The sequence below is a fragment of the Crocuta crocuta genome, unplaced genomic scaffold (genome assembly GCF_008692635.1).
Source record: "Crocuta crocuta isolate KB4526 unplaced genomic scaffold, BGI_CrCroc_1.0 scaffold433, whole genome shotgun sequence".
Taxonomy (NCBI): domain Eukaryota; kingdom Metazoa; phylum Chordata; class Mammalia; order Carnivora; family Hyaenidae; genus Crocuta; species Crocuta crocuta.
In genome coordinates this window covers 2,911,681-2,928,313 of record NW_027530001.1, presented here as the reverse complement: position 1 = coordinate 2,928,313, position 16,633 = coordinate 2,911,681, and the positions used below count along the sequence as shown (strand labels likewise).

The following is a 16,633-nucleotide window of genomic DNA, read 5'->3' as shown; positions in this document are numbered from 1 at the left end:
TAGAGAACTCTGAGATCAAGAGTCACATGCTCCACTGACTGAGCCAGCCAGGATCCCCTTTAATAATGTCTTACATTCCCCTTATATTACTTGGCTGCCAGGTAAAATCTTATTTTTAATCTCCTTTTTATTATTATTACTATTATTTTTTTTTTTTGCCTCTCAGGAATCTAATACTATTATGACACATTACTGATAATTATATACATCCTAACAGTTTTACATATAATTGCAAATCTTTATCAACATTCTAATGGCATTCACCTAACTGAAATAACCCATGGTGCAGAGGTGAGCCAGAGTATCCTTCCACCAGACACCCCCAAACACCATATAATGAACTTCAATATGAAACATTCCTCAAGTGGGGTGGGCGCCTGGATGGCTCAGTTGGTTGAACGTCTTATCTCGGCTCAGGTCATGATCTCATAGTTTATGAGTTCGTACCCCCTGTTGGGCTTTGCGGACAGGGCGAAGTCTGCTTCAGATTCTTTGCCTCCCTCTCTCTCTGCCCTCCCCTCACCTCATGGGCACTCTCTTTCAAAAATAAATAAACATTTAAAAAAAGAAAAAGTCCTGAAGTTCAAAACTTCTGGTTACATACAAACAACAACAAAAACGAAAGTCTTCCTAGTTCTTGAACATTCTGTATGTCAAAATTTACTTATGATGACATACCTAATATTTGAAATTTACTCTCAGTATTAATTTTATAAGTCAACTTTTTACATTAAAGATCACTACCCTTGTTAAGGGCAAGCTACTGAAAAATGAATATATATTCAGAGATTACTACATTCAAACCAATAATAAAAGTATAGAAGGCAAAACAACACAGGAAAAATCATAAAGTAAGTAAAACGCTCATAAAATGGACAATTCCAGTAGGATTCTCTAGAGGTTTCTCATACAAACAATCCAAATCTGTAAAACCCCCACAAATAATACCTTTTACTTTTTATTTTGGTTTGTCACTATTGAAATTAGTTTTTAGAAACCTATAAAAAAAAAAAAAGCAATAGCAACAGTAGCAGAGCATACCCCATTTGACACTAAAGCCATGAGATGTAACTGGTCCTTTAATGACGGGTCTCGTGGGGGGCCCGGGCCTGTCAGGACTTGTTGTACACACCAGAACCTCACTTGGACAACTTTTCCCTTCCACGTTAGAAGCAGTCAGCTATAACACAACCGGCAAAACATTAACATGCTTTACATACCATGTATTAAAGAAATGGCAATTTTTTTTACCAAGGCAAGATCAAGGCACCTGTAAATTCACACAGAGATTTCCTCTATCTCTCCATCTCAAACAGCCGATTTACAAGTATTTCCTTTATGGGGTGCATATTTTCTGGATAGCTAGCTATTAACAGTTACAAACAAAACAATAAGGTGGGTTTTAGCTAAAGGTATTTTTACCCTTCCAAGAAGACCTAAGACCAGTATGTTACTACATAGTTCTTATTGTCTTGTAGGGAAAATTCTGGGGGAGGGGAAAGCAGGTAAAAACCACCGTACTTATTTGAGAGTAGGGCAATGCCACCTTGTGGAGAAATGCTAGCAGTATACCTACCTGTGTTCTAGCCGGCACCAAACAGCAAGTATTTGTTAAACATCAGAAACTATCGTTTTCCTCAAATAGTCACACACTTCACTTGATGATCTAACAAGTAATTATTGAATGACTACTACATGCCAAGCTACATCACTTGACCTCCAAATTAGAGAAAGAAGAGTAGAATCAGAAGATAAACTTCTCTCTCCACAATGCACACAGTCCTAGAAGAAAACCCAGTGCTGTGCATGGATCAATAAATAGTGCCGTGGCAAAGGATGTTGTGTACTGCTTTTCCTCGCTCCTTTTTAAATGTTTACTTTTGAGAGAGAGAGAGAGAGAGACAGATAGAACACGAGCAGGGGAGGGGCAGAGAGGGAGGGAGACACAGAATCCAAAGCTGAAACTGAGCTGTCAGCACAGAGCGAAGGTGGGGCTCAAACTTGTGAACTGTGAGATCATGACCTGAGCCAAAGCTGGATGCTCTACCAACTGAGCCACCCAAGTGACCCTGCTTTTCCTTTCTTAACGGTTGCAAAGCTGTTTTTCGTTACAACACAAAGTCTTATGGTGATACTAACAGTGATTGTTAATGAGCAAAGCAAAGCCTAGGTAGGGAGGGAGTGGATAATGGAAAGGAAAAGGGAAAAAATGGGCAGAGGAGCAAAGGAAGAGGGAGAATGAAAAGAAATGTAATAAAAAGGAGGAACATCGAAGAGTGGGGGGAGAGACAGGCGCACGGAGCATTCAGTTTGGGTGCTCCTGGTGAGCCCATCTGGCCAAGCTGTAATGCAGTTTATTACAGCACAGGACAGCAGCTTTCTCTCTCAAAACTGGGTTTTAAAATTAAAATATGGTGTGCATTTTGTAAGTGATACCTTAAAACGTCAAGTGAGGGGAACTTAAAAACTTTCTTAACCTCTGGAGTCCGTTTGAAATGGTAAATGGGTAAAACATGAAACAGCTTCTTTTTTAAGCAGTTCAGGTACCAAAATGACTCACCCTGAATTTATACTGTGTGCTTCTTTTGAGATTTTTCACAGTACAGGTTAAATCCTCTCCAGTGTATTTTGGGTGGAAAAGGTTATCCTGAAAAAAACAAAGCCAGAAAGAGACATCAGTATCATGAAATCCGGGCATTAAACACTTTGGTGTACAGGATTTTTCTACTGCCTCTTTCCACCAGCGGCCAGAGTATCTATCTGTTGGGCAGCGACGGCAAAAAGGAATAGCAGAGTCCATGGTGCTGTGTAGAGTTCTCTAGTTTTAAGTAAAAAATTTAACTTTGCCTCATTGTAAGTTCTGCTGGGTGTGGTGAACTTTATCGTGAGGCTGCTAATACCAACATGAAGGAGAACAATGCTGTCTCCTTGAGATGATGTAAATTTGCTTTGGAATAAATGCCACCATGTGCTTTCCTTACAGAGCAAACTTCTCCTGGTTACTCAATAAGCATTTTCAACAAGGAATTAAACCACCAAGTAGTACCATGTGACAAAGCAGTAAGTAGTTTAAAAACATGTATTTAACATTATTATGAAAAAAAAAAAAAAAAAAAGCCCCTTTGTTTGAGGTCTTCACTTCCACGGCAATGTGCTATGCGATAAACAGTGGCTGAAGTTTCTGACCACACAGTGTCCTCTTCTGGCCAAGGAAGAAAGGACACCCTGGGGTGGGAAAGGCATAATCCGTTGAAGAGGATAAATATCCCACTGAAAGCTGAATGTACAGAATTCATTCAATAGTATTCTCACTCAGCCGTCCATCCATTCATTCATCAGATATTCCTGAGTCCCTTCTATGCATCAAGCTTCCTTCCACGTTCTAGGGGTTTAGCACTGTCCAAGAACAAAGCCTTACGCACAAGAAGCTTACGTGCCAGGTAGACAAAGTGATTAAAAACTGAAACACAGATTGAACTATGAAGCATTTAATGCGGTATTAAGTGCTATGACCAAAAAAAATCAAGTTGGGTCAAAAGACAGAGGAGTGGATCCGGTGAGGTGCTACACTATAGCCGTGCAGGGTAAATAAAGCAGCCGCAGGGGGTCTTTAAATTTAAACTCAATACAATTAAAAATTCAGTTCTTTGGGTCCACAGCTGTATTTCAAGTGCTCAATCATCATGTGTGTCTAGGCGCTACCTTTACTGGACACAAACCACAGAACACTTCCATCATCGTGGAAAGTTCTACTGGATAGAACTGTTTTACACGGTGGCCAGGGAAGGGCTCTCCACAGAAGACTCCTCAAGGAAATGAGGGAAATGAGTCAAAGATAAATGGAAAGGCCTTCTAGCTACAGGGCATAGAAGCTGCAAAGGCCCTGAGGCCAGGGCTTGCTTATCTGTTCTAACACACAAGGGCAGAACAAGAACATTAAAGAAAAATCCTATAGCACAGGACCTTATAGGCATTGTTGAGGGCTCTGGTTTTTGTTCTGGAAGGAAGGTGAAGGCCCAGAGATAGGAAGGGTTCCAGGCAGAGCACTGACAGGATCTACTCTATAGAACAGATCATTCAGGCTTCCTGCAGAACAGACTATAGCATGATAAGGGTGAGAGTAGGGAAAACACTTAAAGAGACCACTGCAATTATCCAGGAATGAGATCATGGTGGCTTGCAAAACGATAGTAGCCTTAGGTGCTGAGAAATGGGCAGATTTCTGGTTAATCTTTGAAGAAAGATTGAAAAGGGATTTGCCGACCCGATTATACAGATGGGTTCAAGGACAGCTCTGAATTTTTTGGCTTCCCCAAACAAAAGGACAGGAATGTCCCTCTCTGAGAGAAGGAGGACTGTGGGAAGGACAGGTACAGCCGGCGATGGTAGTGGTAGACAGTACGGTTTTGAACTTCCGTAGCTAATGCCATTTGATGGTGTCCCATCCGTTAACGACAAAGTGGCTTAACACAAAACACACGCAAGAGTACAAAACCTGCAAAGCTTACGTTTTCATCCTCCTGGATTTCCAAGGTGTAGGTGACCACTTCCTCAGGTGAACAGCCTTCTGGTTTATTCCACTGCAACGTAACCCATGTGACTCCAGCTCGAACAAGTCTTGGTGCAGAGGGCATCTGAGGAATGTTTCCTAATGTGTAACATACCACCTCTTGGCTATAACCACTACAGAGAGATAAACCCAGTAAGACACACATTTAGGAACATGTGAGGAGTCTTGGCATTTAAAAAAAAATTTTTTTTAAGTTTATTTATTTTTGAGAGAAAGGGAGACAGAGGTTAGCGGGGGAGGGGCAGAAACAGAGGGAGTCACAGAATCTGAAGCAGGCTCCAGGCTCTGAGCTGTCAGCACACAGCTTAATGCTCTGAGTGGGGCTCAAACTCATGCACTGTGAGATCATCACCTGAGCTGAAGTCGGATGCTTAACTGACTGAGCCACTCAGGGGCCTCACGAGTCTCGGCATTTTAAAAGAGGAAGAATAAGCCTACTTACTGCCCAACTTGCTTGGGTTGGAAAGTCTGGGGGCATGACAGATTCAACAAACAGAGGAAGGTAAGTATCCTTTAATGTGATACTCCCTACCCTAACTTTCAGTCTGCCTGATTCCCCGCTTCAGTCTCCTACTTAAAAAAGCACACGACATCACAGGATGATATATTTAAGAACTCATCTCCCCCTGAAAACACCCAGTTACACTGGGCAGTGTTACTAAGCTATGACCCACAGCCACTAAGGAACCTTCAAATCAGTGTGAGCACAGTCCGCTGATGAAATAAGTGTTTTACAAATATTGACAAGGCTATTTTTTGCAAGTTTGTGGGTGCTTCCAATTCACTTACAAACTCTCGAAGCCTCTGTCATTATGACTTTTTCAACTAGTAGACTAAAAATGCAACGGCTATCATGGGTGGGGAGAGAGGGCTGGAAAGCCTTGTGATGTTCTTGAGGCTGGAAAAAAGTCTGAGCACCAATGATGTGCTGAACCTTTAAGATTTTCAATGAGCAGTGATGAAAGACGAAGGATTTTTCCCTTAATCAAGAGTTACCCAGGAAGTGCAATTGAAATATGGTCTTTTCAAAGCGTCTTTAATCCACAGACGCTCCACTGGACACCTGTTCTTGCCTTTCTTCTGCAGCTCGGAGGCAAGCTGCGGTGTCCTGGCCAGTCCAGGCTTTCTCCAATCCTGTGAGTATCTGCCCAGCGCTTGACAACAATGCTGGCCCAGCACCCCTTCCTCTCTATCAGGCAAACTCAGATAACAACTAGAAAAGGCAGGTTGAACGAGTAGCTTGCAAAAGCGATGAAAGGAAACAGCACGTGATCTGAAAAAAATAAGGCCTTCAGAGGGATTTCTTTCAAAACCTAACCGGCTACCTTCACCTTGGCTCTCAGAGACCCCTAGTGGGGCGTTCGCATTACAGCATGTGAGGCTGCACAGAGGCCACGCAGCAGCACTCTGTACCTCCGGGAAGCCGTCTACTCTGTTAGGATTCCCTCTAGGAAAATCTCAAATTGGTTCAGTGTGGAGGTAGTGGATGTCTTCACGCCCTCCAGCAACAAGAGAGGAAGACACAGAGTCACCACACGAAATGTTTACCGGCATGAGGACAGGGGAACATCCTACCTGGTGCCAATGTCATTTCGCGCAGCCAGCCTGAACGTGTATCCCATTGCCGGACAAAGCTTTGTCAACTTGCAGTGCTTCTGACTCCCAAAGAAGCACTGTCTGAAACCGCTGTTCCTTTTTCCCTAAAAGAAAACAGCGAAACAACCCACACAATTAAAAACAAAATATATAGTAGGACAACGAGGAAGGCATTTTGAGTAATTGTTTCATTTCCTGATTTGGATGAACAAAACCTGAAGGAAAGCTTCTAGGGGAGTGTTCCTTTGCACATAAAACACTTGACAACGAAATGTCATCCTTAACATAAAACACTACAGAAAAGGCGTAACTGAGACAAGTAACGCATTGTACCTTTGGTACTTCTAAAGTGGCTTTGGCTAACAAAATTAAAAAAGGTTCTCTCAGGTACAAGGCAGTGAGTGCACCATTTCTTTCTTTCTCTTTTTTAATTAAAAAAAAAAATTTTTAATTTATTTCTGAGAGATAGAGACAGCGTGAGCAGGGGAGGGTTAGAGAGAGAGGGAGATACAGCATCTGAAGCAGGCTCCAAGGTGTCAGCACAGAGCCTGATGCNATTTATTTCTGAGAGATAGAGACAGCGTGAGCAGGGGAGGGTTAGAGAGAGAGGGAGATACATACAGCATCTGAAGCAGGCTCCAAGTTGTCAGCACAGAGCCTGATGCGGGGCTCGAACCCATTAACTGCAAGATCATGACCTGAGCCGAAGTCAGACACTTAACCGACTGAGCCACCCAGGTGCCCCCATGTACCATTTCTAAGATCTTCCTCACTTGGGTTGGTCAAACTGCCCCATCTGACCAACTACGAGCAAGTCTGCCCTTACTGCAGGGATCGACAGTTCTGGAAACACACAGTCACTGCTGCGCACCGGAGATCAGTCTTTGCAGCTTAGTGTGGCTAGAAAAGCCCTCCCCAGCCTTCTCTCCTCTCCCACTTTGTCCCCCGACTCTTGAACACTTGCATTCCTGCAGTGGTGAGCTATTTCTCACTGATCCCTAAGTATGGATCACATGTCTTTGAATCCTCTTGCCCATATCTGCTTCCCTCGTAACAGTGCTCTGAACAAGCAGGGAGTTCAATCACTGCTTGCAGAGTTGAATGTCCGATAAGCATGTGGAACAATGGCTGAATTCACTTCTATGTATTATCGCTACTCTTAAGTTTCTTATGAGGCTGGAAACGAATATTTAATGCCTTTGTAGTCGTCCATGATGTTTCAAATCCTTTGAAGTAAAAAGAAAACACTCCAGTTGTCTTAATAGACCTAAAAGTAAGAAAAAAACCTAACTGCCCTGACCCATGCTCAGGCATGGAATCCTCGTATCAGCCATATAGTAGAACAAATATTTCATACCCATAACCCATGGCATTTTATCTATGTTCCCGCAAAGAAAACCACATGCCAACACTGAATGGATTTTAGCATTCTAATCAGATGGCTGGGCCCAGGGCCCTCAGAAATGTTTGAAGTTCTCGATTTATTTTATAAAGAAAGATGAAAGCACATTTTCCTCCTAAGCAAAGTTAAGCATTTCCTTCCTTTAAGCAGCCCTCCAAATGCTTACCACTAAAACACATTCCAGGTGAAGTTTAATTAAAAATAAAATAAACATACAGCTAGCATGAAGTGTCACTAGGGTGAACAGATTAAAAACAACCCTGGCACATTCATCCTCAGATGAATTCCCCAGCCTCCCCTCCCCGAGCTTGCTGATGCCCTTTCCAGGAAAGGAGTGGAGGTCCTATTAATCTTTAAGATTCAAAGTTCATATTATCAAGGTTTCAAAGTCCATTCAGATGCAAACAGTAGGGCAACAGTAAGGCAGAACATTTTTCATCTGCTACTTGAGCAAAGTCGCCGAGTGGCTGGCCTATCACACCCTTATGCTTTACTTTAACCTTGAGTGTTAAGGTTGCTGCAGATGATTTATTCATAGAAAAACCGTTTATACGTAAATTTGCATAATTACATCCAGTGTCTGATTATACTCTTTGCACACCCTGGTATGTTTTGTATCCATTTCGAGCTGTACTGTGATCTACCTTCTTTCGTCTTCTGTTTCTGAGCTCTGAGTAAACAGTTCAAGAAAGGCACATCCTGCGCCACGGAAGCCTCATCCCTTCCAAACCCCGATGCTGGCTCCCCTTCAATGCCTCATTTTTCCTATTTCTTTGTTTGGTCTCCTTTGCCCATTTCGGGAGCTTAGAACTATGGCCAGTAAATAAAAGTCAGTCTGTTCCTTACTAGGTTGATTTGCTTTAATATGGTAAAAGCCGGACTGTCTGCGGCTTAAGTGAGAAAAAAGAATGGGGAAGATGGATGATGGGGTCTAGACTTTTCTTTTAAAGGGCTACAGCACTGGGGCTCACTAAAGAATTTGGAGAAGAGGCATTCTGTAACCTTTGAGACATTTTTCCTACGTTGCTAACATTTTTTTTTCCTGCTTCAGCATCAGGAACAGTTACAAAATAAGCTCCAACTTGTTTAGAGAGAGGACACTGAATTTTCCATCTTAATACTTTCCAAGATGTGCTCCTATGTGCGTGGTCCTTAACAACATGTAGCATGGCCCAGAGTTGCTGGGACCTTAGAAACAAGTTTTAGAAACAGTATCTGTAGAGTCTGAAGGAATAAGAGTACAAATAGTTCACAAAATGCAGGAAGTGAGGCTTATTGGTAAATTTTTAGAAGTCATTGAGAATAAACAAAAATAAGGGAAAGTAGGTTAATAATTTGTTTTACTCAAACAAGCTTTTGAGTAAAAGGAAATACTTATGTATGACATGGAGTTTAATATAAAAGGGATATCTGGGGAGAAAAAAATTGATATTCACAAAAGTCCTTGCAGTGCAAAAGCGAACTACAGGCGAGAGGTGAGCAAACCAAGCTGGAGATGCCATGGGGGCCAGCATCACCCTGGTTTTCGGGAACAGACTGTGCCAGGCTCTCCGAGAACTCCGGGGTTGGGCTCTGGAGGGAGAACATGTCCAGAGGTACAGGTGATGTGGAGAATCTGTCTGTAAACCGAGAAGGTGGCCAGGTTGCAAATAGCATTTGCAAATGAAGTATTATCCAGCTCCTTTTGTTGACAGAGGTGATTAGGGTTTAAGAAAAAAAAAAAAAAAGAGATAAGAAAAAAAAAAGATAGAAGACAGAGACTCAGATGAACTGATAGGGGTGGTGATGTGGATGTTTATCGCTGTTTAGCAGAAATTAAATATGTCTAAGCATCACTGTTAGTGAAGTTTTACAGATGGAAAATCATAACTTCCGTATTTTATAGGTAGTGTGGCTCCAAATGGTTCTGAGAGATTATGATCTCTGGAACGTAGCCCCTTTCTAATAAACCTAATTTAAATGACACAGGATTCCTAAGACATACTGGCTTTGCTTGGAAGCTTACTTTTAATCATTTCAAGTCCGCCTTGTCCAAAGTTTCCTACAAATACATGGTCCTAACAGAAAAGAGTATCTCTTGTCACTTTTTAGGTCTGCGACCAATAATCTGGTCAAACAGAGGCAGCGGGGACACCGGGGTCCCTGGCCTCGTCCGGTCAGCTACTGCTGCTAGGCGATGATGTGTGGTGTGTCACACAGCGGAAGAGGAAGAGCCGGGGCCTGGGTGCTGGCTGGCCTACAGGGGAGAGCTGGTACCCGCTGCTAGAGGCACCCAATTCCCTGCCTATGGGGAGATCAGGTATGTAGCATGTGAGCTGCCCTGAGGGGAGCAATTAAGTTCCTACTCTGGGCAAGGAAAGAAAACTTCACCCCAATTAGACAAAGAGCAGAAGGGAGGCTTCAAGCCCACACCCTTCATTATTCTAGAACAGATCTAGGCACTAAGCTGTATTTGACATGAAGCGATACAATCCCCAGCCGTGTTCTACTGCCTGGGTCCACAAACCATAAAGGGCAGATTTTCAGGGTTCCCTGGCTTATTTCCATTTCAGAATTCTGGGCACGCCCCAATGCTGGTTTCTACAGCACAACTGAGTTCAAGCACAAGATTAATCATTACTACATGTGAAGGGATCTTGGAGCACAAACCCACCGTGTGCTGATTAACTTTAAGATACTCAACTGGGCATGGGATGTAGCATTAGAAACCTTCCTCTTTCAGCTGAGTGTTCTTCTCATACAACTGGACCCACAGTTCTTGCTTAATCTATCATCATCCCACGCCCAGACCCCACCTGAGAGCACCGATTCGGCACCCACAGCCTCGAGACAAATGGAACGGTTTTCCGGTGGGGGCGCAGGGTGCTGGCCTTCCATTCCTGGTCACAGCTGCTCTCCAGGAAGGCCACTAAGCTGGTGTGTGTACACTGAATATGTCAAACCAGCTCTTCCCCGGGCCTGAGCCACTCAGTTTTGCCTCTACCTCTTCTTTATTACCAATGCAACTGAAGCACACTGCATATTAATCTACATTCCAGTCCCCATCAAATTGGCTTACTCCCCACTCCCTCCAGCAGGTCACAGATAGCCCCATGCCCTGCACCACGGCAACGCTCTTCGCCACAGAGCTCACCTGGCAAATAGTCACAGGACATCTTCTCTGTCTCATCCCGGGTGAGCAGGTGCCTCTGTTCCGTTTAGACTCACATACTGAAGAGAGGCACCATCTTTGGGGAGAGTTTTGGCCTTGAAACACTTAGAATACTGAGAGCACTCATGTTTTAGAAAGGTCACACATTTGGTTACAAGTCTTTTTTTTTTTTTTAAAACGTTTTTAATTTATTTCTGAGAGAGAGAGAGAGACAGCATGAGCAAGGGAGGGTCAGAGAGAGAGGGAGACACAGAATCTGAAGCAGGCTCCAGGCTCTGAGCTAGCTGTCAGCACAGAGCCCAATGTGGGGCTCGAACCCACAACCCATGAGATCATGACCTGAGCCGAAGTCGAACACCCAACTGACTGAGCCACCCAGGTGCCCCTGGTTATAAGTCTTAATAATAATTAGAGTCCAGATGTTCTTCTAGGTCCTACAAGGTTCCTGCTAACTTGTGAAGAATGTCAATTGCCAATAACTTCCAGTGTTTTGCCAGACGGTGAAAGGGCAGTGATAAGAGAAAGAAGCATAGACAGGGGAGCATGGAACACGCGGACTCCTCTGTGGCTAAATAGCAGAGAATGATTCACCCTTGGAAATGTATTTTTCAAGAAGTATTAATAACCTCAGGGACAAAGATACTCCCCCAACCCCTGGAAAGAGTGGGGGAAAGGAAGTGCCTTCTGAAATCTTTCTTTCTTTAAAATAAAATTTGGAGACAAATTATAAACATAAAAGGCTTTAAATATTTTAAGGAACATCATCTCTTTTATCCTATTTTATCTTTCTTCTGCCCTTCTACTATTTACTTATTTCCCCATTTCTTTCTAATTTGTAGTTAAAAATTTTTTTGATTGTATAGCTATTAAATAAAATCATAACGTATTTCTTATTTATCCCCTCCCCCAGATTAAATATTTTGCTGACCTCGTATGAGTCACCCAAGGGAAAAGGACACATGACCCTGCTTTTCAAGTGTGACACTGTGGCAGGAATGCTGTTCATCTCGTGGCTCCCCTGTCCTTACCAGTAAGGGAGCAGGCAGGGATGGCTTCCACGTGTTAACTGAGAAGAGCGCCATCTGGGCGCCCCCCAAGCCATACCTTCCCGGCTAGCAGAATCACACTGGATGCCAGGATGAGGGCCATCCTACCTACCACTGCATCTCTCTCTGGGTACGTATTTGCCTTCCTCCTCCCTCTTCCCAGGACAGTTGGAAGAGAAGCAGGGGTACAAACAAGAGTTACACACATTTCAAAGTCTGTTACCTTGTATCCAACAGTCTTAGGGCACACTGCCTGAAACACTGTATGTGCTATGCAAAGATAAGGGAAAACAAGGGTTTTAAAGGATTCTCATGACCAAGAAAGTCTACCGTCCTTTCCCTTGAATTTGAGTGGGCTTGTGACATTGTGATGTGCTTGTCACTGACAGACTATAGTGGAAATGAAGTTGTGTGACCTCCAAAGCTAGGTTTGAAGAGGTGATAAAGCTTCTGTCTCTTCCCCAGAACGCTCATTTCCCAATTCTGACTCCCCTGGTGCTGCCATGTTGCAAGGGAGCCCCAGGTGAGGTTCCATTCAAGCCAGCAGGGACCACCAGACTAGTGAGTCAAGACTCTGCCAGAAGATTCCAGCTCCCAATCAATGAGCCACTCTGCCCATCTGAAGCTCTAGAAATTGTGGAATACATACAAGCCATTCCCCTAGTGCCTGGTCCAAATTCCCAAATGAGAATCCACGAGTCTAAGAAAGTAATGTTTTAAGCCATTCAGTTTTGAGGTAATCTGTTATGCAATATTATGCACTCATGTGATATGAGTGTTATGCACTCATCTATTTTGATGTCCATATATGTTTAAAATTTTATGATGTATCTCAGTAAATTTTTATAAGTTCCCCTCATGCTATAAATAGCTAGGAGGTAAGGGAGTGGAAGGATGTATGCTAGAATGCAAAGGTCTAATGTCTGACTGGATAAAGGGTTCTATTTTCTATATGCACTTGGTACATGCCTTTTTTCCTCAAAGCCACCCAACAAAGTAAGGCCTCTGAAGAGATTTTGAGAATTTTTGTAGAAGCTAAAACTATAACCAGATTCCTAGATGGTAAAATCAATCAAAACTGTTATGTAAGGGCAATGCAGTTACTACATCTTATAGTGTTACATTTTAGACTAATGTAAGATTTCTGTACTATGTAAGAAAGCCACTCTAGCTTTACTGGAGGGTGAGAGGCATCGAGGACAATAGAGGCAGCCTATATCTCAGCCAGCACCAACTCCAGATTTGTGAATGGGGCCACAGCGGATGTTCTGGCTGAAAGACACTGCTTGAGCAAATCCAGGGTAAACCAGTAGAACCCAACCAGCCACCCAACACTAAGTATCAGAAATGATAAAGACATGTTGTTTCAAGCCATTTCAGTTAGGATGACACACCATGATGATCAGATACCTGCACGGCAACAGATGCCTGATAGCCTGATACACACACAAACACACCCCCCTCCCAAAAGACACAAAAATTGCAATCCACCTGAATGTCAAACAGCAGCGGACTGGTTAAATAAATGCTATACCCACACAACAGAAGAGAATGCGGCTATTACAAATTATTTTGGCAGAGAGGTTTTGGTGGCATGGGAATGTGCTTGTGGTATTCCAATACTTAGTGAAAAGCATTAGGAAACCTTTTACAGAGGATGGGCTCTCTCATAGGAAAAGACACCAAATCATTTCAAAGGCTATGGATGGTGAAATAAGTTACTCTGTTAATTTCTCTTCTTACCCCATACGTTGTTTTTCATAATTGCATTTCAGCCTCCTCCCTGTATCTAAGCCAATGACCCTACTTCCCAATACTATCCCAAAGGCTATAGAGGACCGTTGGAAGATTTTTTTTTTAAGTTTATTTATTTTTGAGAGAGAGAGAAGAGAGTACAAGTGAGGAAGGAGCAGAGAGAGAGGGAGAGACAGAATTCTAAGCAGGCTCCGTGCTGTCAGCACAGAGCCCAACATGGGGCTCGATCTCGGGAACCGTGAGATCATGACCTGAGCCAAAATCAAGAGCTGGACACTTAACCGACTAAGCCATTCAGGCACATTTTAAAATACAGGAGTGCAACAGTGTTTTGGGGATGGTTTAGTATGATGTAGCCTAAAGCCACCAGAGTGAACAAATGAAAAGACCTTCCCAATGACCACCACGTGGTACCAGGTTTCCACCTCTCTGTAGTATCTGTTCACAAACTATAATGGAATAAAGTTTCAGTGGAGATGTCAGTTTACAGATGGGTCTGCTTATTTAAAAACTGCTAAATAAAAAGTATTTGATCCATGTCATAAGAGGCAACTAATTTTTAAAGTTAAAAATATATTTAAAAATAACTTAGTTTGTAAAACTACTAACTAAAAGACTGAAAACAACTATTTTTTCAAGTAAGTTTTCCTTCTTTATTAATTTCTGGGTCTTCATAAAGCTGTCCTCAGCATTTGGGAAGATGAATCCTCTAAATGGGTTGGTTTCCCATTAAAGAACATATTCAACGCACCCACGGCCGATTCTATACATATAACTCATGCCTAACTCAATTAACTCAGGCTACAGTATTCTTCTGCCAAGAGTAATTCTGTAGACTGTGGGGAATGTGGCTGCTTTGGCTAACATTTCCAATTAGCCTGGCACTACCAACCCTGGAAGCCTGTATTCCCCACACTGGCGCTACTAGATGAAGTTGGCTGCTATTTTCAATTGCCTTCTAATTAATAGATTGGAAAAGAGCCTTCCTGTTCCTCTTTAAGACAGCTTGAATCCTGGCACAAGGAAATCAGAACGGCCACCTCAAGGGTGTTGGAATCCATGGGGAACCACCTCCCTCTGGTCATGAGAACTCTTCCTGATGTTTCTTAATCTAAGGGCCCTTTCCGTTGACCTCCTTGTCTTCCAGCTCCTTTCACAGCCGCGCCCGCTGCCTTCCGGAGCTGCTCTTAGCAGGTTTGATAGCTAACTGCCTGCTAAAGAAGTTACATGAACCTGGTTATCAGTTGTCATATGCTCGTGGCCCAGGGCTGCAGGATCTGGGCTGAACAATTCTGGGGCTGGGCACTCTCTGTAACAGCACAGTCCAACCTGTCAAAAATGGCAACGATAAATCAAGTAAAAAATAAAGTTGCACTGGCCAACTGAACTACTTCCAGCCTCAAAGATTTAGTCTGCCCGTACGTCTATATTTAGAAGTCGTTCCAGCCCTGGCTGACCCCAGGCAACATCAAAGATAAATGTTGGCTTGAGAAATAAAAGAGCATGTATGTGTTCAGCATGACCATATATAAGGAGGGGTTCCTAACAGGGGGCGGAGACGCTTCACATCTGGGGATTCAAAGGTTCCCTGTGCCAAACCCCCACTCTCCCCTCAGTGATGGCTCTTTTATTTTGAGCACACTGGCACAGAGGAACTTTCACAGGTAAGAAATGGGGGGTGGGAGTGTTCGTGTTGCGTGTTACTAAATAAATACTGCATGTATCTTAGCCCTTGGCACACTAGATGTTTCTTTAGTGAGAGACGCTTAGCTCCCTGAAATAGTCAAGGAAAATCAGCAGGTCCTCTGATTTGAATCCAACAAATATAACGTTCCTGTATATCCCTCCCACTATGGACGTTCATCTGATGTCCAGTGCTTTGGTAAGACCAGAATGTTGCGACTGGCCCAGTGAAGGGAAAGGAAAGTAGCAGGGGTGACTGCAGAAAAGGTTGCCTGTACTATTTACGTGTGAACCACGGCATGGATGGACTTAGCCCATTCACCCAGCCAAGGCCCTAGGCAGTCATCTTCTAGCTGCCATCCAACCAGTATGAAAAACATGAGTTGATAAGTTAGGTGTCATGGACCAAGACAGGTATTTGTCATTTAGTAGCAGCCAGAAGTTGCCCATAAAGTCTGCTCCCCAAGCACACAAGAACCCACCCTGTACACGTGTGACACATGACACATATTCAGGGGTGCAGATATCTGGGGCTGAGGTCCCTAAAAGCGAGGGCTCCTTTTAACGTAGCTCTGCCTTCGGTACCCATGAGCCTCTCTGTGTTCTAAACCCATCCTGGCCTACTGCCCTCCAGCAGCACCTACAGTGGAGGAGGCGGTCCCCCGGCCTCTGAAACCACACTTGGGCGTTGCACTGAAGGTCCATGATGTGGCAAAACACTGCCGCTCTCCCAGGTCACTGACTGGGCTTCAGGCACTGTGTGAAAGATGGTTTGTGATGGACAGAGTGCCAAAAGACCCCGGGACCCCACTCTTCAATCTCCATGAGGGCATTCCCCAAGAATGACTGAAAGAGCACATGGGCCTGGCAAGTGGCATCTTCCCTTATATTTCGGTCAGGCACTGGCGATGCCTTGGGGAATGCCGAAAGGTTTTCTCACTGGACCAATGCTTTGCAATGAAAGCAGCGCGGCATCTTGGAGAAAGCATCAGCCACATTCTCAGTGAGCCCTCCTCATGCACTACGGGAGAGCCAGTAAGCTACTGTGCTTGCTGAAGCACCAGCACCTTCCATGAACAGCTGTTGTCCAACCAGAGAAGCCACGGGCAAATTCACTGGTGCCAAGAAGCATTCTGGAAGATTATCAGTTCTGACTGTGCAACACCTAAGCTAAGAAGTAATGTTTTTAGTAAACTAGTTATGAAGCATTTGCTAAGGGGCCAGCTCAGTCCCTAAATGAGCTAAGCTGGCTCTTCCTAACCTAGGTGTCTAAGAAGCAACAATCTATGGCCTGGTGTCAGCTCCGTGAGGTTTCTGCAACAGGACTGTTGAACGTGGTCTGGCTTGTTAATGGGTCCCCAGGGGCTTTATGGGCTCTACCTGCCGGCCTCATCTGCTCTTTCAAAGTATCACATTACACTTCCTTCATT

The 16,633-nt window shown here is 43.7% G+C and overlaps 1 protein-coding gene across 2 annotated transcripts in view; it reads right to left on the bottom strand.

Annotated features, from left to right (window-relative positions):
* FNDC3B (fibronectin type III domain containing 3B) overlaps positions 1–16,633 on the bottom strand; it is a 300,883-nt gene that overhangs the window by 56,747 nt on the left and 227,503 nt on the right. For both annotated transcript variants that reach the window (XM_077763679.1, XM_077763678.1), the window contains exons 12-15: positions 6,146–6,270; positions 4,509–4,683; positions 2,561–2,647; positions 1,042–1,180 (exon numbers count right to left, since the gene is read on the bottom strand). In XM_077763679.1, coding sequence (XP_077619805.1) covers positions 1,042–1,180; positions 2,561–2,647; positions 4,509–4,683; positions 6,146–6,270 — 526 coding nt within the window. The remainder of the gene's footprint in view (positions 1–1,041; positions 1,181–2,560; positions 2,648–4,508; positions 4,684–6,145; positions 6,271–16,633) is intronic.